The following is a 26,268-nucleotide window of genomic DNA, read 5'->3' as shown; positions in this document are numbered from 1 at the left end:
TGATGATTAGTGATATTGAGCAACTTTTCATGTAGCAGTTGGACATTTGCACATCTTTAGAAAAACATTCTGGTCCTTTGCCAATTTTTAAATTGGATTATTATTATATTATTATTATTATTATTTGCTATTGAATTATACGAGTTCCTTATATATTATGGATAGTAATCCCTTACCAGACATATGGTTTGCAAATATTTTCTATTTTATAGGTCAACTTTTCATTTTGTTGATGATGTCTTTTGCTGTGCAGGAGTTTTTTGTTTATTTTTATTGCTTTTCTTGTTGTTGTCATATCAAAAATCATTGCAAAGACCAAGGTCAAGGAGCTTTTTTCCTGTGTTTTCTTCTAAGAACCTCATAGTTTCAGGTCTTATATTTAAGTCTTTAATCTATTTTGAGTTAATTTTTGTGACTGGTGTAGGATAGGGGTCCAATTTCATTTTTTTACATGTGAATATATAATTTTTCCAAAATCATTTATTGAAGAGGTTATTGTTTCCCCACTGAGTATTCTTGGTTTTCTTGTCAAATAGTAGTTGACCATATATGTGAGGGTTTATGGCTGAGATCTAAATTCTGTTCCACTGTCTATATGTCTACTTTTTATGCCAGTGCCATACTGTTTTGACTATTTTAGCTTTGTAATATAGTTTGAACTCAGGATGTGTGATGTCCCCAGCTGTGTTCTTTCTCAAGATTGCTTTGGCTATTCAGGTCTTTTGTAGTTTCATATAAATTTTAGGGTTTTTTTTTTTCTTTTTATGAAAAATGCCATTGGGATTTTGAAAGGATTGCACTGAATCTATATATGACTTTGGGTGGTTTGATGTTTAAACAATGTTAACTTTTCCAGTCAGTCCATGAACATGGAATATATTTCTATTTATTCTTCAAGTTATTTCATCTGAGTCATTATTGTTTCTGGTGTATAGATCTTATTTTATCCTGCAACTTTACTGAATTTGTTTATTAGTTTTAATTGGTTTTTAGTGGAGTCTTTAGGATTTTTTTTTTTTTTACATCTAAGATCATGTCATTAGCAAATGGAGACACTCTTGCCTTGTTTCTGATCTCAGAAGGAAAGTTTTCAACCTTTTACTGTTCACTATGATATTAGCTGTAGGTCTGTCATATATGGCCTTTATTATGTTGAGGTATGTTCCCTCCACCGCTGATTTGCTGAAAGTTTTTATTGTCAAAGATATTAAACTTTGTCAATTGTTTTTTCTGCACTTATTGAGGGAAACATAGGGTTTTTATCTTTCATTCTATCAATGTGGTGTATCATACTGACTGACTTGCATACATTGAGCCATTCTCACATGGCGCTTGATCATGGTGTATGATCTTTTAATGTGCTGTTGAAATTGGTTTACTAGTATTTTGTTGAGGATTTTTGTATCTATGTTCGTCAGGGATACTGGCCTATATTTTCTTTTCTTGTAGTATCCTTATCTGGCTGCGGTATCAGGGTAATGCTTCCTGCATAAATTGAGTTGGGAGAGTTTTCTACTCTTTAATTTTTGGATAAGTTTGAGAAGGATTGGCGTTAATTCTTCCTGAAATTTTTGGAAGAATTCACCAGTGAAACCATCTGGGATTGGGCTTTTCTTTTTTGGGTGGTTTTTGATTACTGATTTGATTTCCTTACTAGTAATTGGTCTGTCTGTTCAGACTTTCTATTTCTTAATGATTTATTCTTGGTAGGTTGTATGTTTCTAGGAATTTATCCATTTCTTGTAGGTTGCCCATTTTGTTAGCATATAATTGTTCATAGTAGTCTCTTATGACATTTTGTACTTATGACATGTCATTTGTAATGTCTCTTATTTAATTTATAATTGTATTTATTTGAGTTTGCTCTTTTTTTCTTGGTAAGTCTAACTAAAGGTTTGGCATTTAAAAAGAATCTTTCAAAAAAACAGCTTTTAGTTTTATTGATCTTTTCTATTGTTTTTCTATTCTTATTCCCTTTATTTCTACTCTGATTTTGGTTGTCTCCTTTCTTTTGCTAACTTTAGGCTTAGTTTGTTCTTTTTTCCCCTAGTCTTTAAGGTATTTTATTTGAGATTGCTCTTTTTTTTAAGGTAGGCATTTATTCCTGTAAATTTACCTGTTAGCATTGCTTTTTCTGCATCCCATAAGTTTTGCTATGCTGTGTTTCCATTTTCATTTTTTTCAAGAAAAAATTTTATTTTGATTTAATCCTGTATCCATTAGTGTTCAGGAGTGTGTTGCTTAATTTCTACATATTTGTGGAATTTCCAGCTTTTTTTCCTGTTACTAATTTCTAGTTTCATACCATTGAGGTCAGAAAAGATACTTGTTATTATCTCATTCTTTTTAAATTTGCTAAGAATTGTTTTGTGACCTAACATATAATCTATTTTGGAGAATGTCCCATGTGCACTAGAAAGGAATTTTCCTGCTATTGGATGAAATATTTTGTGTATATCTATTAGGTATTTTTGGTGTAAAGTATAAATTAAGTCTAACTTTTTTTATTGCTTTTCTGTTTGGATGATCTATCCATTGTAGAAGGTAGGGTATCGAAGTCTCATACTATTATTGTATTGTTGTCTATTACTTCCTGCACATTTAGGTGCTCTGATTCATATATATTTACAATTGTTGTATCTTGAAAAATTGGCCTTCTTTGTGTCCTTTTACATTTTAGACTTAAAATCTATTTTTTTTTTCTGATATTAGTACAGCTTCTATTTTGGTTTTCATTAGCATGGAATATCTTTTTCTATTCCTTCACTTTGAGGTTATGTGTGTCCATGAAACTAAAGTGAATCTTTTGTAGGCAACATATAGTTGGGTCTTTTTTAAAAATCCACTCGGCCACTTTATGCATTTTCATTGGCATGTCTAATTCATTTACATTTAAAATAATTATCAACAGATAAGGTTTTACTATTGCCACCTTGTTAATTATTTTCTGTCTGTTTTGTAGTTCCTATTTTCCTCTCTTGATGTCTTCCTTTTGAATTGATGATTTTCCATGGTGGTATATTTTGATTACATTCTCTTCATATTGTGTGTCTATTATGTTTTTTTTTGCACATGCGGGAGCGCACGCACGCGTGTGGGTGTGTTTACCCTGAGGGTTACTTGAAACATCTTATGGTTATAACAGCCTATTTTAACGTGATAACAACTTAACTTTGGTTGCACACAAAACTCTACTCTTTTACTCTTTCCTACATTTTGTTTGTGATGTCAAAATTTACAACTTTTTATATTGTGTACCCATTAACAAATTATTGTAGCTATAGTTATTTATTTATTGCAGCTCCTGGGCTTCTATTTTTTTATTTTTATTTTTTTGATATATATATTTTTATTAAGTTTTTGGGGTAACATTGGTTAATATGATTATATAATTTTTGGGTATACATTATAATTTGACATCTATATATTCCATTTTGTGTTTAACACTCAAAGTCTAGTTTTCTTCAGCTTCCCTATATTTGATCCCCTTTACCCACTTCACCCTCCCCCTATCCTCCTATATTTGATCCCCTTTAACCATCTACCTACCCCTTCCTCTCCTACCCCCTACCCTCTAGTAACCACTAGTCTACAGTCCATGTCCATGAATCTCTGTTTGTTCATACTGTTTATTTGTTGCCTTTAGGTTTATATCCCACATATAAGTGAAATCATGTGATTTTCAACTTTTTCTGTCTAGCATGATATCTCGAGGTCCATCCACGTTGTCACAAATGGCAGTATTTCATCTCTGTATTTTTGTCCTTTAACCTTTCTACTAGAGTTAAATGATTAACACATCACCATTTACAATATTAGAGTATTCTGAATCTGACTACGTAATTACCTTTACCAGTGTGTTATATATTTTCATGTTATTAAATATCATCCTTCCTTTTCAGCTTGAAGAACTTTTAGCATTTCTCATAAGGCAGGTCTTATTGTGATGAACTAAGCTTTTGTTTGGGAAAGTCCTTATCTCACTTTCATTTCCGAAGGACAGCTTTGCTGGATAAAGTACTGTGGTTGCCAGTTTTCTTTCTTCTACATTTTGACTGTATCATTTCATTCTCTCCTGGCCTACAAAATTTCTGCTGAGAAATCCACTGATAGCCTTATTAAGGTTCCCTCATAATAGAAAAGAAAAATTTAAATCCTTTCTCTGTCTTTGATTTTATACAGTTTTATAATAAGGTGTCTTGGAGGATTATTTTGGATCCTTCTCCAAGGAACCTGGAACTTGGATGTCCAGATCTCTCTTCAGGTTTGGAAAGCTTTCATCCATAACTACTTTAAATAAGTCTTTTGCTTCTCTCTTCCTCTTTTCTCTACCTGGGACTCCAATAATTCATAGACTGTCTTAATGGTGTCCCATTAGTCTAACAGGCTTTCTTCATTCCTTTTCATTCTTTTTCCTTTTGATACTATGACTGGACAATTTCAAATGATTTCTCTTTGAGTTTACTGATTCTTTTTTCTGCTTGTTTTAGTCTGAAGTCTTCAGTATACATTTCCAGGAGCAGGATTATTATATATGTTTTGTGTACACTAAATAATAATAAATTGCTTTCCAGCATCACTTCCATAGTTCACCTTCCCACAGTTGTAATGGCTGCAAAGCCCCACATCTCCACCAATGTTGGTGCTCCCCAGTTTAGTGAATTTTTCATTGATTCGAGAAATAATTACCAAGTATATATTATGTATCCTGGTTCTGTTCTAGGTACTAGAATAACAGGGAAGATATAAAAGTATAACGGGGGACCTGATTTAATTTGGGGATTAATGGTCAGTGAACATTCTCCAAGAAGAGGAAGAAATATTTAATTTGAGATCTAAAGGATAAATGGAAGAGGATAGGGAAGCCAGTGTAGGGTTAATTGAGGATAAAAAAGATAAGAGAAGTATTCCAATTAGAGTGAAGGATATATGCCAAGAAATCCTGATGTGGACATAAATATGGCTCTTCAGAGAATATTTCAAAACACAATGATACCATTACATACCCATTAGAAAGGCTAAATTTATATATTCAATCTTCACAAGTATAGGTGAGAATATGAAACAATGGGAACCGTCACTCATTGCTGGTGGGAAAGCAGTTTGCAAGATTCTTACTAAGTAAAACCCTTGGTTCTCTTACAACTTGGCAATTCCACTCCTAGGTGTATATTAGAGAAAACTGAATGCTTGTGTTCACAAGATAAAAGCTTGAACAAAAATTTCATAGAGACTTATGTTCTTCAAAAAATAAAGAATATAATTATCATATGATCCAGCAATTCTATTTCTGGGTATAGATACAAAATAACTGAAAACAGGATCTTGAAGAGATAATTGCACACTCCTCTTCATTGAAGTATTCAGTCATAAAAAAAGATGGAAGTCTTGTCTTATGCTACAACATGGATAAACCTTGAGGACATTATGCTAAGTAAGCCAAGTCACATAAAAGGCAAATATGGTATGGTTCCACAATATGAGGTATCTACAGTAGTCACATACTTAGAAATAGAAAATAGAATTGCAGTTGCCAGGAGCTAAAGAGAAGAGAAAAAGGGAAGCTATTGTTTAATAGGTACAGAGTTTTCAGTTTTGCAAGATGAAAAAATTTTAGAAACACGCTACACAATGGGCACATAGTTAACATTTGTGTGCACACTTAAAAATGGTTCAGATGATAAATATGTGCTTTTTATCACAGTAAAATAAAGTCATAGCAGCTTTATTCATAATAGTCCCAAATGGCAGAGGATCTGAATAGATATTTTCTCCAAAGAGGACATAGAGATGGCCAATAGACATATGAAAAGATGCTCAACATCAATAATCATCAGAGAAATGCAAATTAAAACCACAATGAGATGACATCTCACTTGTCAGACTGGCTATCACCAATAAATCAACAAACAACAAGTGTTGGCAAGTATGTGGAGAAAAGGGAATCTTCATGCACCGTTAGTAGGATTGCAAATTGGTGCAGCCGCTATGAAAGATAGGTTCCTCAAAAAAGTAAAAATATAGCTACCTTATGACCAAGGTATTTATCCGAAGAAACCCAAAACACTAATTCTGAAAAATATATGTACCCTATGTTCATTACAGCATTATTTACAATAGCCAAGATATGGAAGCAACCTGTGTCCATTAATAGATGATTTAAGGAAGAAGAGGTGGTGCATCTATACAATAGAATGTTACCTGACCATACAAAAGAATGGAACCTTATAATTTGTGACAACATGGATGGACCTGGAAAGTATTATTCTAAGTGAAATAAGAAAGACAGAGAAGGACAAACACCATACAACCTCACTTCCATGTGTGGAATTTAAAGAACAAAATAAATAAACAAACAAAACAGCAACAGACTCATAGATGCAAAGAACAAGCTGATGGTTGTCAGATGGGTGGAGTTAGGGTGCTGGGTAAAAAAGGGGAAGGGATTAAGAAGTACTAACTGGTAGATATAAGATAGTCATGTGGATGCGAAGTACGGCATAAGGAATATAGTCAATAATATAGTAATAACTATGTATAGTGCCAGGTGGGTGCTAGACTAGTTAGAGGAATCACTTCGTTAATCATTGAAATGTCTAACCACTCTGCTGTATACCTGAAACTAATATAAAATAATATTGAATGGCAATTATAACTGAAAAACTTAAAAAATGGGGCAGGGGGAAGGGGAATAAGAGGTTCAAATTTCTAGGTTTAAAACAAATAAATCATGGGGATGTAATCTAAAGCAAAGAGAATATAGTCAATAATATTGTGATAGTGCCCTATGGTGTCAGATGGTTGCTGGACTTATAATGGTGATCACTTCTTCAGGTATCTGAATATTGAATAACTATGGTGTATACCTTAAACAAATATAATATTGTATGTTAGCTATATTTGAATAAAAGTTAAAAAGAATAATGGTCTTTATGCTAAGGGAAATGGAAAGACATTGAAGGATTTCAAGCAGAGGCATGGTAGAATTTGCTCTCCAGTTGTTTTTTGTTTTGTTTTGAAGATCTCCCTGATTGCCGTGCAGAAAATAGATTAGAAAAGAGGCAAAAGTAGATATGGGAACTAGTAAGGAAACTACTGTAAGAGTTTGGACAAAAGATGAAGGTGCTCTGGACTGTGTGTTGGCAGAAGTTTAAAAAAAGAGATGGTTTGCTCGAGTTATTGTCTCCATCTTGGATGCCTTTCTTCTCATTTACTAGGTGAAGTCCTATAAAATCTTCTTCCCTGGCTCAATTTTCTCAGGTCTGTGATTTGTTTTTTACTTCTTGGTCTCTGTTAGTTTTTCTTTTATTCTGCAGCTCAGTCTATCAAATGAGTTGTCACTGATTATAGTTGGTTGTTCACATCTGTTCCTGTACTAGGAAGAATAATAGCCCCAAAGATATCTACATCCTAATCCCCAGAAGATGTGAATATGTTGCTTTGAATGGCGAAACTAATGTTGTAGATGTAACTAAGATTAATGAACTGAAGATGGAGAAATTATCCTAAATTATCCTGATGGGTAGAATCTAATAATATGAGTCTGAAACTAGAGAACTTTTCTGGGCTTTTAAGACAGTTTTCTCATCTTTTTTCTTTAGTCAGAGATGTGATGACTAAAGAAAGGTCAGAGAGATGTAAATCTGTTGGCTTTGACAATAGAGGAAGGGAGTCATAAGCCAAAGGATGAAGGCAGCCTCTAGAATCTAGAAAAGTCAAGGAAACAGATTCTCCCCTAGAGCTTTAAGAAAGGAACCAGGCCCTGCTCACCTCTTGATTTTAGCTCCAGAAACCTGTGTCAGCCTTCTGACCTTTTTGTCATTTTAAGCCTCTAAGTTTGTAGCTTAAAATAGCAATTGAGCCTTAAGATAGCAATTGAAAACTAATACAGTCCCCAAATATGTGAATGTTTTGAGGACTGGAAGGAAGTTTTGTGATCCTGGCTGCCAACATTTATCTGGCACACAGAAAATAATCAGAAAGTGTTCAAAGAATGCATGAACCAGATGTTCTCCCTCCTTATTCTGTATATTGGAGGATCATGTAATCTGTCAGCATCACTCCTGTATTTTTCTACCCCAATGAAGACAATTCCTCCATTTCAGCAGACACTTTACTTTCCTCTCCCTCATTATATTTCCTAAGTCAATCCAACTTTATGATATGAGTATTATGGATTCTGGTTCATCAGCATATCTGAAAGTGGACATTGTCAAGTAGTACTATGAAAGAAAATAAGTGCCAAATACACATTTTGAAAACTCTTATAAAACTATAAAAACACTGATTCCCTTAGAAAACATAATGAGTAGATATAAGAAGAGTTCAGGTGTCATTACAAAATGTTATGCTACCATTTTAACAATGTTTTGTTTTCTGTCTTTAGATTCATTCATTCATTCAGTCACTCAATCTACTGGGCATTCTGAAAGTTCTTAAGTCAGCTAACCACATATTAGTTAATGAAATCCATTTATTTCTTAGTGATTATTTGTCAAACTCTTGTTTTTAATGACTATGCTATAGAGTTAACCTATGAACAGTTAAATATAGGTGCCCAGGTATAGCCTCTATATTCTAATATCCTATATTAAGGGAAAATATAGAGTAAACAAAGGAAGAAGAAAAATGAAGGAAAATAATAACAGCAACCAACTTTACTAAGCGTTTAACTAGGTGTCAAGTGTTGTGTTAGGTTTTTAGGATGTCTTTGTCTCATTTACTCCTCAAAACTCTTTGAAATTTACCCTTCATTTTAAAGACAAGGAAAATAAAGCCCAGAGAGATAAGTAATGTGTTACTGATTACACAATTATTAAGCTACAGATGGGATTTGGACCTAGGCCAGCTGATTCCAGAGTCACACCCTTCTCTGCTTCATAGTGGTAAAAAGATAGCAGTGAAGGAATGGAGACTAAGATGAAATGATGGGAAGGTCAAGTTATCATGTATCTCATTTTACTTACGATTCTATTTAGGAACCTATTTAAGAATTTCTCTTTCTAAATTAAACACTTCTTTATAAAAAATTCAGAATGGGATTTTGAAATACATACTGGGGCACTAGATTTAATTTCTATATACCATCAGATTTCACACATGTTCCAAGACCACATGCTCATCACTGAAAACAGAGATAAAAAGATGGTCCCAAGAAGAAGGGACAGACTATCTTTTTTTGTACCAAGAGTGTCCAAATATCAGTCCACTTTTCAACTAAGGCTTTGTTTACACTGGATAAAAATTAAGAATAAAATTTATATTGGAATGTTTGCTTGGTTAGATAAACAAATGGTACCATAGAGAAAAATTGGAAACATGCCTAATTTGTGCAATATTTTAACTTCTAGGAGGCTTGGAGACACGATCCTAAAGAACGGAAAACAAAGTTGATTTTCTAAGTATATTGGATATGAACATGTATTTAACAGTAGTCTATATTTCTATATAAATCTTCATTTACAGGAAATGGGGTTATCAATGTCCTTGACACTACAGATAGGCCATTCAAAGCTAAAGCAGATGATATTGAGATTTTCTAGCTTATTGTTTTGCTTATTTTTCATACTCATGAATAAGATAGTTACTCAAAAACCAAAATAACCAGACTCAGAATCATCTATTTTCTCATGCTTCTATATTATATGATGCATTGAAATCATCTCATTCAAGAGAAAATTTGCCTAAAGTCAAAGATGAAATGATAAACAACCAGATTAGGTTGTATTAAGAAAATATAATATGATTCACACTATAAACAACTGGTCAAACTCACATTTGAAAATCTACCTTTCAGTTTTTGTTTTGATTTGAAAAAAGAGAGTCAGGAATTTGAGAGTGTGTGTTCCTAATAGCTTAATAGTTAATCATCCTGAAGTCTTAATTGACAGAGACATTTGTCTTGATTTTTCAGTAGGCCCTGAACTAGAATTCAAGAATAAACCTAAATACAGCATTGACCTTTCAAAGTAGAAGTACTGGAAACGCATATCTGACCCATGCAAATTATAATCCTTTTAAAGGTATACAGTCTCCTGGCTAGCAAGGAAAAAAAAAAACTAATCACTATTCTCTCTTAAAAACAATATGCTATATGTGACTGGGCTATCTACAGAATATCCGTTGAACTTGTAACTCAGTCCCACTTAGTTTTTTTTCCACCTTTTGTTTTTTTTTTCTTTTTGTTTTTCTGACTCACCAATTGTTTTTTCCACCTTAAGTCCTTTGCCACCTGAAAATTATGTCTTGAAAATTGTATTTCAGTCAATCATTCCCCAAATGTGCCCCCACATATCAGCCTTTTTAAAATAATTTATTCTTCATGGTCCATTAATGAGTTATAAAAGCAAAATGACTGTTTGCGCTGTGTTGTCATCTCCACCTCCCCTCCCCCATCCAAGAAAAATGAACAAAAAATACTTACAATGGTTCTTAGCCAGGAGCATTTTATCCCTTATTCACTAGTGGTAAATGAGTCAGATATGAATTGGCCAGGAAAAGAGCTGCTCTACCCAAAATCTTAGTACAAAATGAGTCATCTCACTCCAAACACCAATATATCCTCCAAAATAACTGGCAAGAATTTCCTATAAAAAGAATCTTGCCTTCACCCTTTTCCATCTATTTAGTCCTCTGATTTTTCTAATTTTTCAATTTCCTGTGCATTTATAATACTGCATTCATAACAAAGGCCCAAGAATATTTCCACCTTTTCATCTCATTCTGAAAGCCATCTTTCCTGTATTGAGTTGGGGGTGGGGGATGTGGAGGAGGGTAGCAATTCTGATAGCATTGCCCTAAAAAGAATAAATGCTCAGTGGCTTTCAAGATTTCTCCCTGTCTGACTAATGAAATCATGCATGGTCCAATAAAATGTAAAGGCCAGTTCTAGAATAATTTTTCTTTTCCTTTGCTGAAAAAATGAATTCAAAGCCATAGAAAATATTTCAAGCAAAACCATTTTTCTTCCCACAAGAAAATCAATCAAAATAGATAAAATCTGTCTAAAACTGATAAACAAACATGAATTGAGACCATAAGCTTTAACTCTGTTTCCCTGTATGTCAAAACATTCCCATTTCCCTTCTCTCTCCACCATTAAATGAAGCTTAAAAATCACTGTGAACCGAAGCCAGGGTTAAGTCCCTGTAAATTAGCAGGAGTCAAGCACACTGCCTACCTGAGGATAAACATGCATGCTTACAGAGCCAATTCCTGCCAAAGTACTGAGATTTTTATACTACTCCAGGCTTGTAACATGACTTATTTTTCTTAATTATTCTAAGCTCTGCAATTTAATGAGCAAAATTACTTAAAATTCATTTTACTCAGGTTGGAATTTTGCTTTGTTTCTCTATGTTAACTGAATTCTCAAGAATAGCTATTCTCCTTTTATATCCAGCACTAACAGATGCTAGTTTCCTTGGTTTTATAGCCCTCAAATGACAGACAATCAACTGTATTTGGCCTTGGGAGTAACTACAACAATCTTTGGATTCTGAACTTAGTTTGGTTCTTAGCTGGGAACCGCAGGGGGTTAGTTCATATTATCAAAGATGTAAAATAAGTTTTCCCTTATATTCCAGATGCCCATATGAAGATGCCTTCTAATAAAATACTGTGCAATTTTTTTGCCTACTGGCAATCTGTTATGTAAGTGGTTATGGTAAGATAAAATAATTGCACAGAAGTGAAATCTCATATTCAATGTATCTCCTGCTCTTGACCAAAACAAGATGTTAAATCCATTGATCTCTGAATATTTGGTAAAAGCAAGAAAGCTAAAACTGTTCAAATTTGCATTCTTGGCAAAATTGCCAGTCTCTGTACTAGTGGCAGGATCCACGTAATTAATGGTGATGTTACTTATATAGGGGGTCTGATTTCATTCTCGGAAGCATTTTCAAAGCACAAGCTGGCAGAACTTTAGCAAAGCCTCACCTGATTCATTTTTTATATAGAGGACATGTGACCGTGAAGTCAGCAGCAGAAAGCACCAATGTTCATATATGTACATTTGTGTTGGCTTTGGTCACAGCAGACTTAAAAGAAATTCTGCATGTAGCATTGTCTGTAGGATAGGATGATGAACACCAAAATGCACAAACCAACAAAGATTTCTTAAAAGGAAAAGAAGAAAACCCAATCTTAGGTTAACCTTCCACCCTCCCCGCCCCGAAAGCTTTATTCATAAGAAGACTAACTGAAATCAACACTTTCTTATCATAATATGAAATAAATCAGACTCGAGTCTACCCTTCCTTTCACACACATTCCTGTCTCCTCTGGAGGTAACTTTCTTCTTTATCTAGTCATTGTACCATGAGGCCAGTCATATAGGAGGTTTACATATATTTAGGCTATCCTACTGACTATTAATTCCTCCAGCTTCTGCTCTCCTCTTTTCCTTTGTTCTATCAGTAATTTCAAAATGATGAACGAAAAAGAATATCTGGAAAAAAAAAGAGATAACCAGAGAAAGAAGGTAAGCCCATGAGGAGCTCTTTCCATAACCTGCACTAAATTATGCAACAAGGAGTGATTTTTCTCACCATTTATCTCATCCACACCATTTCTCTTTAAACTGCACCCACATGCTCCAGCTCTGTGTTTCCCATGAAGAATGGAAAAAATGAATGAATTTTTGAAAGTCAACAGCATGTACTGTGGCATCTGTGGCTTTGGAGAAGACAAATGGTAGAAATTGAGAAGATAGGTGATAGAAAGCCGAGAGAGGTTCATGAATGTTAACAAGGGGCCTGGGTGTTACCTTGATGATTCTCCCATGTGGGATCCATACCTGCTGTCTTCTGGAGCAAAGGGCTGTTCCACATCCACTGTCAAGGAGGCCAGGGCAGAAACGGTCTCTGTCTCCTCTTGCAGCTGAGCCCCAGCCAGGGCACAGCCCCTTGGCACAGCCACCATCCTTACTGACTTCCAGTACTTGCCTAGAAAAAAACATGCATCATATTTTATAGGAATTTTACTTACAGTAGTATTAACCAGAATACCCATATAGGTCCAACTCTGAGTAGTTGTTAAGTTCAAATTCACCATGTTATACACAGTTATAATTTGGCTTCTTAACGTTATGATTAAGTCTTTTTTTCAATCTAAGAATGCCAAGTTGAGAAGTGCTCATATACCCAAGTCAGAATCTCACCCAGGCTCAGAAGGTAATAAAGTGAGAAATAATCCATCATTTAATGAACTCACTATCAGAATGACAGCTGTCTCTGCAACTAAGTAAGCAAACTCTGGGCATCGTGCCCCCTGAGAAACCCTCGAGACTGGGAGGTAGAAGTCTCATGGAGAAATTGAATGAAATAGTAATGTTAAAAATTGCTACTTGAGCCATTAACTTTTTTTTTTTTTTTTTTTTTTAATGAGGTTGGAATAGTACAGAAAAAGAGAAGCCCAGAAATGCCAGCATGAATTGAATGGCAACTTTGCCAGAACAATCAGGTTTGTTAGTCCTGGATGTTCTTTCTTTCTTAACCCCAGGGTGTGTACTAGAACAATAATTGATTTAAAACTTTAATATATGCACGGGCTGATGTTGGAACCATTCCATACATCATAGGGATTTTTTTTTTTTTTTTTTGAGTCAGGGCAAGAGAATGAGAGGAAAATAGGAGGTCATATCATGAGAACATGCCAGTGGGATAAACACGAAAGAGCCGAGTTAACGACCTTCTCATAGCCCCCAAATCACTTCTTTGTGAAGTGTTTCATAGCCCCAAATCAAAGCAGGAGAATCTCCCTAGGTGCTGACATGACTCACCAGGTTAGAACTAGCTCTGCTGCCTGACCAATCAGGCAGGAAGTTAGTATGCATTGTTTGCTTAGTCCTCCCCACATTCCTCCCCCACCCCCCAAAAAAAAGTTGGACTAGAGTAGGAAGGCAAATGGTTGAATACTAGATTGGGAAGGAAGATAACTCGGTTCTGGACCCAGCTCTGCCGCTGACCTCCTCATGTTGGCAAGGCTCTCTGGCACTTTATTTATGCTTCTTGAAACCGGGAGATGGCCTCAAATCTCTTCCAATTCTAACATTTCATGACTGGACTTTCCTTATCTTACTACTTCACAAAGGAATGAATGCCACATTAGGAAAGGAGACCCAGGGACTTCCTCCACCCCCCATGCCAACAGAACCTTCTGACATAGTTGTACACTACTACTTTACCTTCTGTGATTACCTATTCTGACCAATGTCTAAGAATCATAAAGCTTTTAATTTGGACCAAATAATAGAAATTTTAACTGTGAATGAACCCACAAACTAATATTTTTTGAATGCTAAGGCCGTGCCAGATGTTGAGGGCAAAGATGCTTCCTGGCACCAAGAAATTCATGGTCTAGTTAAGAGCCTTTTTATTTAACAAACAATGACAATTCTGTGTAGGAAAGGTCCATGTGTTCCCGAGAGGAAATAAGTAGAACGTCTACTTATGAGGACGGCAAAGTGAAAGAAGACTTGCCAGAAAAAAGTTACACCTGATCAAGTATCTGAAAGACCATCAGAAGTTAGACAAGCTGAAATTGAGGGAGGTGGTGATGATGAGGTATCCTTGGAAAAGCAAACAGTGTATACAAATGTGCAGAAACTCAAGTATCTGTAGTTTATTGGGGTACAAGGTCCATGGCTAGGCACAATTGGAACAGAGAAAAAAATCTGGATTTGATGAATGAAACTTCTGTGATAGGCATGGGCAGATTAACACACAATCTTGAACAACATGAATGATCTCGAACTTCAACTTGGGGGTAATAAGGGCCAATTTAAGCAGAAGAGACAAAGAATCATGTTTATGTTTTTAAAAGATCCCTCTGGAGAGATCATGCACCATGGATTGGAAGGTGATGAGAGTGGCGGCAGGAAAACCAATTTCACATGTTGGCAAGAGTCTGGAGGAGAAATGATGATCTCTCAACTAAAAGGAAGTGACGGAATGGAAATGAGGAGATAGACGAAAGAGAGCTTTAGGAGGTAGGCAATGGAAATGTATCTTGGCTTATTCTTTAGTGCCCCCTCCCCATGTCTCAACTTTGAAAAATGACCCTGAATTGACAGTTCCATGTCAAGACCCTAATTCCTCTAGATCACAATGTCATTATAATCTTACCTAAGTTAGAAATGCCATGTTTCATCTATAAGTGCATTCAGTTGTAATGAGTTTCACAAAATATTATTATTAAACATTTTAGCTCAAGATATTCAGAAAGCTGGTAATGCTGGATGACATGCTTTTTCTCTAGGGTGACTAATATTGGGCCTCTGACAAACAAACAACAGGTAGCTGGTGGTTTGGGGGTTAAATTATGTTTTAAACACTATAAGAAAGAGAAGAAACTACCATTCTTCAGCTCCAAATATGTGCCAAGGAATGTGTTAGATGTTTTCACACATTTATAATTTATAATCTCATTTAATCCTCATGACTGTAGGTAATTTTATCTAAGATTACATGGCTGGCAGGCAGAGGAGCTGAAATCCTCAATTAGGACTGCTTGACCCCAAAATATCTCTTTGTCTGTATTCTGTGGTCTTCTTGTATTTATTGCTCCTCTACACTCCTCCTACTACACATAAAAATACAAAAATAAACTCAATATATGAAAACATCTACTTAAAAAATTTACAAAAGAATTATATATATTCTTTACAAAGGAATCATCTTGCTAATAAGTTATTCTTGTTCCTTAGATATATGACTCTGTTGATCCATCTATTATTGGCTTAATGGCATGCATTTATTGCACTAATTGAGACTAGTTTTTGAGACTAATTTTTTCTACTCTTAACTTCTCCTAATCTTATACTATTGCAAGCACCTGGTTGACAAAACTGGAGACAAGTGCTCACTGAAGAGTATGAATAAGAAGTCCATCAAAGATGGAGCCCTGAAATAAAAGTCAAGATTTACAGATTGGAGATACCACACTAGTCCCAGAAAAGTCATTCAGATAGCTCTGGGGCAGTTTATAAAATGATAATGGTGGGCTTGATGATAATGAAAGGTCTCTTCCTGCTCTAATTCTCAATGATTGTGATTCTTCTGATCTCACGTTATGTATCACTTGGATATTAGAAAAAATTATTATGGCAGTAACATTTTACTTTACTATCAGCCTTAACCCTTGAAGGGGTCAGCAAACACTTAACTTTTAGATAATATGGCACGTCTAGAATAACTAAGGGATTTAATTTTCAAGCATTGTATTTTTTCTTCATGGTGAAGGCTCTTGGTCATAGAAAAACAAACATCATTATTCCCAAAACACAATCAGGACAGAAGGTATGAATCATTAATAACAATCTTTCAGCACAATGGCTGACAATGATCCTTCAAAGTTCGGCTTTCATGTACGTGAAGAGAAAGAAAGATTTTAAATAGCTGAGACCTTTTTGAATAAAATTTAATGTGTATAAAATATCCTGCTAAGTTACGAATAAATGTTAGAAGCTGGCTTTTCTCCAGATATATAAGGTTCATGACTCAGAAATAACCCAAAACTTTAAATTCAATATGGCCTCTGGCAAAGCCTATAAAAACAAGGGAAATATTCTACATTAATAATGCATTTATAGACAACTATCTCTATTTGTAAAGGAGAAAAAATAAAGTAGGTATAGCACAGACGGTGAAATATGCAGCCAATTCAAACCTTACAATTTATGGATTATATTTTCACATGATGGGTAGGTTTTTCTTTTTCTTTCAGAAATACATGCAAAAAAATTGTATCTGTTGGCATGGGACTAATACACCCAATTAGCGCATCAGAGAAGTAAACCAAGGTTTATTACTAGAGTTTTCAGGCGCTACTATTCATAAAGTAAAATATTAGTAACCAGCCACCACTGGGTTGCTCTCCTAAGGCAATAGAACTGGTAAATGAGAGTTTTCCATTAAAACTGGACAGACACACTTTCTCTTTGGTCATATCCTCTATCCTTATTCATTTTTCCCACTATGGAAGTCTTCCTATTTTTCAGCACTTTTTGTTGGACTATTTAGCCTTCATTACTCTGCATTTTTTCCTTTGTCTAGTAAAGGTAAAGCAAAGAATGAATCTCAAATGGAGACAAAAACTAGATAAGAGAATGTAGACAGTCAAGAGTCAGAGGTAGGGGCTGTAGAAGGAGTGTCACTAGGTCAAATAGGAGCCTGCAGGTACTTGCAGGTACTGCATAATCACATGTCAGTATAAACCAGATGAGCAATTTAAAAAAATAGGTAATTGTCAACATATGAAAGTCTGCATTAGAAATAACCCATTTACCAAAAGTTTTCCCAGCCAAAGCCCTTTGACACTTTGAAAACCTCCTGACCCCAGAAATCTGCCCCTTTCATCATCATTTTGGGATCTTTAGAGTCGCTTCTCAGATTTGTTCTTTTCATTTGAATGAAGTCACCTTTTGTCATTACACATTATGTTTTCATAGGGAAGGAGGCTGGCACTGACCTAAAACCTCTTCAAACTTAGAGATTATTAACACCTGGGATTTACAAGTGGCCTTAATACATGATTTTTCCAGAGCTCAGAGCTTCTTAATGTTTTTTAAAGATGCATTTTATAGCTACATGGAGAACTTCATTGGGATCCAAAGCATTGTATATGTGCAAAAATAAAGATGTATTGAAAATTGGTGCATAAATAGTGACCAGGTTACTTTTAATCCAAGTTTGGGATAATTTTGAGGTTAAAATGGGCTAAAAACTATTCAGAAATTATTTTCACAACTTAAGTTCATTCTAAAAAATAAAAATAGCATAATTCATGTATAAGTATAATAACTAACTTCTTTATATTGATTATCTTAATATTAGAAAATAACATAAGCAGAATTATGATTTTTGGTAAATATTTGCATATGTTAATCAGTTTTGTGGCCATCTCTCTCACTGATAGAATATATCTGGTATTTTTTATGACGATTGTATTTTTTGCTTCAATATGGTCTAAATATTTTAGACTTTTTCATAAAATTGCCTGTACTCTTCTTCAAAGTTAAATTTAATGGTTAATAAATTTGAAATTGTGGCATCTTTAATTTACTTTTCTGCAGAGACTATAATATTTTTGGTTAACAAATTCGATCTTATAAGTTCAGTGCTATTTGGTAAGCTCAGAGTAGTTTCTGCTTAATGCAAAATATTTTCATTTCAATTGTTAAAATAGTGAAATGAATAACTATTTCATACCAAATATTGTCATAACTATTTTTCCTTCTGTCAGAATACCTTCTTTGGCAAACATTTTATATACGCTAAATTCAGCAAAACAGTTTTCTCTATTTATAACTCCTCAAAATTTTATTTACTGAATTTAGATGCTGCTTAATTTCATTCCATTCCAGAATATAAATTTATCTAGCTAAGGATAGTTTTATCAATGATTCTATCAACAAACACACATCTTTGCAAGTCAATTATACACATTTTTAAAATAAAATCTTGTGCATGGTTTGTTTGAGTACTTATTTTCTTCAATTTTTTCATTTATTCTTTTGCTTTGGTAGGAATCAATTGAAATGTTTTCCCTTTTGAAGACACTATTCACTGTCATTGTAATTCTTCAAAAGTTTCAGAAGCTGATATTTTTGGTCATTTTGTAACTATTTCTTGTCAGCCTCATTAGGTATAGTTTACAGTCAACCAAATTTATCAGTTTTAAGGGCAGGTTATGGTGCATGTTGACAAGTGTGTGCATTCATATAACCACAACAACAATGAAAATGCAGAATGTTTTCTTCTCCAGAAAGAGCTCCCTTTGGCCCGTTGGAACCAACTTCTCCTTCTCCTGCTTAGTCTCCTCCTCCTGATAATCACTAAAACTCGGCCACTGCACTTTTGTCTTTTCTGGAATTTCATATAAATGGAATCATATTATATAATCCTCAATATCTGGCTTGTATCACATAACATATGCTTTTAAGATTCGAAAGATTTCTTATCTTTATCTTTTCATCTCTATCTTTGTTTCTTTGTATATAATATGATTCCCACTCCCTCCAACTTTTTTAAAGGTTTCATTATGATTTTATTCGTGTTTATTCTGCTTGAGATTGACTGACTTTCTTGGATCCGTGGATTTGTAGTTCCATCAAATTTATAAAAACTTGTCCCATTATTTCTTCAGATATTTCCCAAGCCTCTGCCTTTTCTCCAATTATAGGTATGTTATACTGATTGATGTTGCCCAATATATCACTGACATATTATTATTATTTTTTCAGTCTTTTTCTCTCTATTCTTTACTTCGGTATATGTGCCGCTGAAGTGAGCACTCTGTTCTTCACTTTGGATAGTTTCTATTACTTCCTCAACTTCAGTTTTTAAATTTAGTTTTATTTTGTCTTGCTTTGTTTATTTTGTCTTATGTGTACGATCTGCCATTAATACTTACAGCATGCAGAATTTTTTAACTTCAAGTATTTGATTTTTCATCTCTAAAACTTCCATTTCTATGGTGTTTATGTTTTTTTGTTTCTCTCCACATGATTTTTGCACTTTCCTCTCCAAATTAGAAGTAACTATTTAACATTCTTTTCTGCTAATTCCATCATACCTTGCATTTCTGAATCAGTTTCTGTTAACTGATTTCTCTGGTAGCTCGAGGTCATATTTTCCTCTGCCACTGTATGTCTGATAATTTTCATCTAGATTCTTAACCTTGCTAATTTGATCATTTTTGGTTGTTGAATTTCGTTGCGTTCTTTGAAAGTGTTGGACTTGGTTCTGTCATGTAGTTAAGTTACTTGCAAGCAGTATGATCCTTTTGAGGCCTGCTTGTACTTTTTGTTAGAGTGGCTCCAGAGTGGGCCGTGCGTGATACAAGGCTAATTTAGCCATACAACTAAGACGAAACCATTTTGATGTCACTGTATGATGCTTTGTATTATAAGGACTCTCCGCTCTGGCTAGTGCGAATACAAACTATTTTTAGTTCTGTGGGAACTCCTTGAATTGTTTAACCTACTAGTTAGTTCCTTAGCCTTATGGTGTTTCACCTTATGCATGTAAAGATAAATAAGGCAAAGGTTTAAGGAAACTCCTGTATAGATACATGGTGCCCTTTGTGCAGCAACTTCACCTCAAATATTCTGCCTCACAAATGCTAGTCATTTCAGTCTCCCCAAACTCTGATCACTTTATCTTCAGCTTAGAAAAACCACTGGATTCCATTTGGATTCTCCCTCCCTCTGCTGTAGCCTGGAAACTACCTTGCACCAGTAAGTTCAGGCAATTGTTGGACTCGTTTTGTTTATTTCTCTTCCCTTGTTTTTTTTCCTACTGGGATCACAGACCTTCACTGCCTATTGTCCAGTGTCCGAAAACATTGTTCCATATATATGTTTTTCTGCCTTTCTTTTATTTCTATTAAAGGGTACTTACTATAGCATGTAGTTACACTATCGTATGTAGGATGAGAGGTCCATTTAATGAATATTTTGATTAATGGATTCTAAAGAATTAGAAAAAATGTAATCGAAATTCAGAAAACTCATTTTTAAAGTAGTATATTATTACAGTTGATAATGGGCAGCAAAAAGATAAATTTTGTACTTCCAGATTTAAGTTATCAATAGTAGCTGTATTTCCAAAACATTATATTTCACTTAACTATATTTCACCCTATGTTTATGTAAAAGTATTTAAAGTTTTGAGGACAATAGCTTAAATTTTCATTAGAATATCAGGCCTATTGCTTGTAAAAGGAATTTTAAAATAAAATTTTATTAAATTTACAACTACTTTTTATTAAGTTATAAAGTTTATAAAAACTTATGAATTTTGTATACTCCATATTAATGTCAAACATATTTCTGTTCTTTAAGATTAAGCTGAACTCCAACCAAAGTTAATTTGCATATTAATATAAAATCAATGATTTTATTGTCAGTGTTAGACTTTCAACTGTACTTTACAAGAGTATTCACAATAATGCCCTATGTTTTATTTTTGGCGGATTTATTTCCAAAAGCTCTACTTTGATTCCATGAATTAAATGAAGAATATAAAAACCATTATTAGGATTAACCGATTTTTCTGTTTGTAGTATCTGAGGACACGACATCATTTAACCAAGAGATTCTTCTAGTGGCGTCAACGAATAACTATTACCTCACTTTAGAGCTTAAAAAAAATACTTGAAACTGAAAACTCATTTAAAAAGTTTAGAACCACAGTCCTTTTATCTAAATAAAAGGTCATGCTTCATAGAATAATACTTAAACGCAGTTTCTGCAACTGCACTTGTTAAATTATCCTGTTTGGTCTTAGTTTCTATTTTTGTTTTGTTTTCAATAATTACTAAATTTTAGCGTAGGTACGGTCACTAATTCAGCAGCATGTGTCTGTAGTGTTCATGTCACTGATGGCATCACTCTGTCTCCATGATGAATGATGAATATTGAAAAACATTTTGTGCAAGTTGTACGTTAAATATCAACCTTCTTGGGAAATAGCAATTGAACACTACATTTTTAAGATGCGCATTTGTTTTTGAACACATTTCTGTCAATATTGTTGATGGTTAAATTAAAATATGTTACTAACCATAAAATAAATAGTTGCAGAGCTATAAAATAATTAGCAAAACTTCTGTAGAAAAAATATTCAGCGTATGAATGCTGCATGCAAGACTGCTCCCCCTATATCTTGAATGTATTTTATTTTATCCAAACCCACCCTCTGATTCCCCATGTTCCCCATAACCCTGTCTTCTGGCAGCTTAGTGGCTTTATGTATGTCACAGCTGTGGCTACAGCACACCTGTCTTGTGCACCCCAGGTAGCAGCAATGTTGAATATTTCTTCTTCTACTTCTGAGGCCAGAAATTCAGGTGTCCTTTACAACTGGTGTCTTGGTTGATATCTGTTATTTCAACATGCCATCTAGATACCACTTATTTCAGATTTTTCATTTTTCAGAAACTAAATTGGTCCCACATCCTATTTTTGTATAGTTGAATTGAAACACAACTGTGCTTATTACACATTGGCTATGGCTGCTTCCTTGCTACAACAGAACATTTAAGCAGTTGAAACCAACACCGTATATACTTACTATCTAACATTGCACAGAAAAACTTTGTTGACCTCTAGTCTAACGCAAGGAGGTATGCAGACTAATATGCCTTATTTAGTAAAAGATCACTCTGGCAGCACTTTAGAAAATAAACTGAAGAAAGTAAGAGGGGATGTGAGTTGACCACTTCATAGGATATAGAAATGGTCTAGGAGAAGGATGATGGAAGTCTGATTTGGCGCTGAGGTCATGGGAACAGAAATAAGTAGATAGATGAATGAAATGTTTAAAGAGTATCAAAAATAGAATGGGTCAATGATTTGGATATAGACAGCCATGGAAGGAATAACATGAAAAATAATTCATATATTCCTTTCTAGCAAAACTGGAAGGATGGCGTGCCATCTGTTATGATCAAGAAACCTGAAGGAGGGTGAGGGTTAGGGCAAACATAATGACAATGGCTTTGGACATGTTGACTAGATGAGTCTTTGTGATATCAAGGGAGAGATGCTAAGCTAGAAATTTAATAAATATCTGGAACTCAGATGCGAGATCTGGGATAAAGAGAAATTTTGGAATTATTCATGTAGATATGACTATAAAGCTATTTTCTTGAACAAAACAATAAGTAAAATGATAAGAAATATTTACTGAGTGCCTATGATAATGTATTGTACATGTAATTTCATTTGGATTTATCTAAATAAAAGGTCATGCTTCATAGAATAATAATTAAATGCAGTTTCTGCAACCGCACTTGTTCAATCATCCGTTCGGCCTTAGCTTCTATTTTTGTTTTGTTTTGAATAATTACTAATTACTTTACAGTAAAGCAGATGGCTCTCCCTAATGTAGGTGGGCTTCATCTGATTAGCTGAATGTCTGGATAGAATAAAAAGCTGAATAAGGTAGGTAGAATTCTCTCTCTCTGGCTGATTGCCTTCAAGCTTAGGCATTGATCTTCTCTGGCCTTTGGCCTCAAACTAGAAATTATATCACTGGTTTTCCTGGTTCTCAGGTTTTCAGACTTAGACTATAGCCATGCCATCTGCTCTTCTGGGTCTCCAGCTTGCTGACTACACATCTTGGAATTCTCAGTCTCCATAACTGCACAGACTGCCTGAAAGAGAGAGAGGAGAGATAGGAGAGAGAGAGAGAGAGAGAGAGAGAGAGAGAGAGAGAGAGAGAGAGAGAGAGAAAGAGAGAGAGAGACAGTGTGTGTGTGTGTGTAGGGGGTGGGTGGGTGTTATTGTTGTTGTTTCTCTGGAGAATTCAAACTAATACAAGCAGGGAAAACCAAGGTAAACTTGAAATATTTTGTGGTGTCAGAAAGTAAGGAGTGCTTATAAAAAAATAAGACCATGTCGAAAGGACATAGGAATCAGTCTAAAAGAGCTCTGAATGGCCAGAGCTGGAACAATTTGGACAACAAAATAAATGATGAATATACAAGATTATCATCCATAGAATAAATATATACTAGTACATACTGATTTACATATATAATGTATAAATTAATAAATGGACAAGGTGGAACGGCTCTTTATTATAAATCGTTGCTAAGTAATATGAAAGGAATAAGAAAAATAGAAAAGCAGCATTGGAACAGCAGAGTAATACTTTTTGCAGGCAAGATCTACTAAATGGCTGCTAAAATTAGTAAGTAAAACTTTGAGGAGAAACAAGATATTTGCATAATTTCAAAGTATCTTCCCAATATATTTATTAATTCCAAAGGGAAATATTATAATATTACACCAGATAATTTAATCAATCAAGTGATCAAGGTTAATTTCACCAATAGTAAGACATGTTGACATTATGTACCACAGATCCGATGCACAGATCTGGAGAGTTCTGCATCTCTGCTGTGATAATCTTGTAAAAGAAGTATACCCTCAATCTAACCATGAGGGAACAGCAGAAAAACCCAAGTTGAGAAAAATTCTTCAAAATAACTAGGCAGTGTTTTTCTTTTCAAAAGTGTCAAGGTCATAAAAGGCATAGAAAGACTGAGGAACCATCACAGATGAGAGAAGACTGAGACATGACAACTAAATGCAATGTGTCGATCATAGATTGAGTTCTGAAAGAGAATAAGGAAATAAGTGAGAAAACTGGTGGAATCTAAAGATAGTCTACAGTTTAGTTAACAGCACTGTATTACTGTTAATTTCTTAGTTTCTATAATTCTGCTATGGTTATGCAAGATATCAACATTAAAGGAAGCTGAGTGAAGGTTATATGAGAATTCTTATTATATTTGCAACTTTTATCCAAATCTACAATTATTTTGAAATAAAAGTTTAATAAAATTCCACTTTAAATCTGGCAGTAGAAATTACACTAGGGTTCTGATAGGGATTTGGAGGTGAGAAAAATGGAGATACCTAGATAGAAATATTTTTCAAGAATTTTTTTCATGAAGGATCAAAGAGCACTAAGATGGTAAAGATGGTAAACTGAAGAAGGAGTGAGGATGTTGGAGTTTGTTTTTAAGGTGGGAGTGTTTTTAGTTTGTCTTAATGTTCATGGAAATTAACAGTCAAAGAAAGCAGTTTGTTAGCTACACTTTAAGTAAGGTTTGTTGCTGAGATTATCGGGGTAGGTGAGCCGATGGAAGTTTGAGCAGAGTGATGTTTGAAAGAGTTGTTTGAGAGAAGCAGGGTAAGTTGACCTGAGAAAGACAGTAAGCTTATAATGAACCCATTTGATTTTGGTGATCATAAATTTACAGGAGGCCAAACTGCTTTGGTCCATGACAATCTTGAGCAGACCCGATTACATAGGTCATGTGTTGGAGAACAATCTCTTTGAATATATTCGGGGCTGGGATTGTATTATGTTGATAAAGTAGAAGGGCAAGGTTTTTTAGGGAGATTGAAAGGCAGAAGAATAAAGGAATGTAAATGTTATTGTTTTTAAGCTGGACATAGAAAAAAGTGAATAAAGGAAAGGGATAATGAATTAGGAGAAACGAATTAAAATGATGAAACAAAAAAAAGAGTCTTAGATGTGTGACTTAACAATTCTATGGCATATGGGTCTGATGTACCCATCTCTGGAAGAGACAGGCTTGCCAACACTGGCTCAGGATTTGTTTTTTTCAGGTCTGCTAAGACAGTAACAGATGATCATCTGTTCTCCATGTTCCTGTTATTTCTTTTCTCATTCTTTATCCCTATGTGTATGCCTTAAAAATAAACAAAGCAAAACAAAAAACCTTTTTATTATTATTTTCTTGGACGTTCATGGACGAGTGAAAGTATATGAGTACTTTTAATCTATTTTCATTACTTGAAAATAATGCCCTTCGCTATTAACCCCCCAAATAAACCTTATTATTTCCTTGCTTCTCCTTTCTACTGGCTTGTGTACTTGTACATTTGACCTTATTCATTTATTTAAATATGTATGTATGTATTTATTTGAGCTCGTATTTTGTTAAGCTTGATCTCTGTATTACTGAAGGTCTAAATTAGGGATACTTCCTCCAGAGAGGAATCGTATTTCTTTCCTCCAGAATCTGGGAGTGAACCTATTTCTTCATCTTTAGTACCATAAAATTCATATCTCCAACTTTAATACAGACCTTAGGCTTTCTTGTGCACTTATAGCACTGACGCCATCATTTGTCCCAGAGATACCCTGCCTTTTTGTGTTACTTACTGTTTACTGCTTCCTATTTCATTTTAGCTTGTTTTCTTTTTTCCTCCTATTCCCTTACATTCTAGCAAGCCCAGTAATGCATTAAAATAGTCTATTTTAATGTGTGCAGAATTCATTATGTTTTAGGAGAGGTCTATTCTAATGTCTTTCTTGGAATACCGGAGAACAAGAAGTCTGGTGGAATTATGTTCTTATTCATGAATTGAGGTGGGAACAGGAAAGTCATATGCTTTAGCGGAAAGTGGGCTTTGATAGGACAGCCAGCCAGACCAGGGTTCAAACCTTGGTTTTACTGCTTACTAGTTGAAAGACCTTCGACAAGTGACCTAAACTTATTAAACCTCAAATTATTCATGAACAAGATGAAAAAACTAATTATGCGTTGCACAGTTTTAAACAGTTCTCCTACCACTCTGCAAAGTATGATTAGTTATATACCCAGCAAATGATCTCCCCCTAAACTCGCCCTTCTAGCAGGCCCTATCTCAGTGAATGGTATTGCATGTGGGTGTGAAGCTTATATGGGTGCTAAGAGCTTGCTATATAATCATAAAGA

General features: G+C 34.5%; 1 protein-coding gene across 17 annotated transcripts in view; it reads right to left on the bottom strand.

Annotated features, from left to right (window-relative positions):
* Positions 1 to 26,268, bottom strand: part of HDAC9 (histone deacetylase 9) — an 824,368-nt gene that overhangs the window by 8,505 nt on the left and 789,595 nt on the right. For 16 of the 17 annotated variants that reach the window (XM_016139429.2, XM_036231088.1, XM_016139430.2 and 13 more), the window contains one exon: positions 12,770 to 12,947. In XM_016139429.2, coding sequence (XP_015994915.2) covers positions 12,770 to 12,947 — 178 coding nt within the window. The remainder of the gene's footprint in view (positions 1 to 12,769; positions 12,948 to 26,268) is intronic. The other variant, XM_036231087.1, reaches the window with a different exon arrangement.

The sequence above is a fragment of the Rousettus aegyptiacus genome, unplaced genomic scaffold (genome assembly GCF_014176215.1).
Source record: "Rousettus aegyptiacus isolate mRouAeg1 unplaced genomic scaffold, mRouAeg1.p scaffold_m13_p_13, whole genome shotgun sequence".
Classification (NCBI taxonomy): Eukaryota; Metazoa; Chordata; class Mammalia; order Chiroptera; family Pteropodidae; genus Rousettus; species Rousettus aegyptiacus.
Note: the sequence above shows the minus strand (reverse complement) of the source record. Positions and strands in the feature narration are given on the sequence as shown.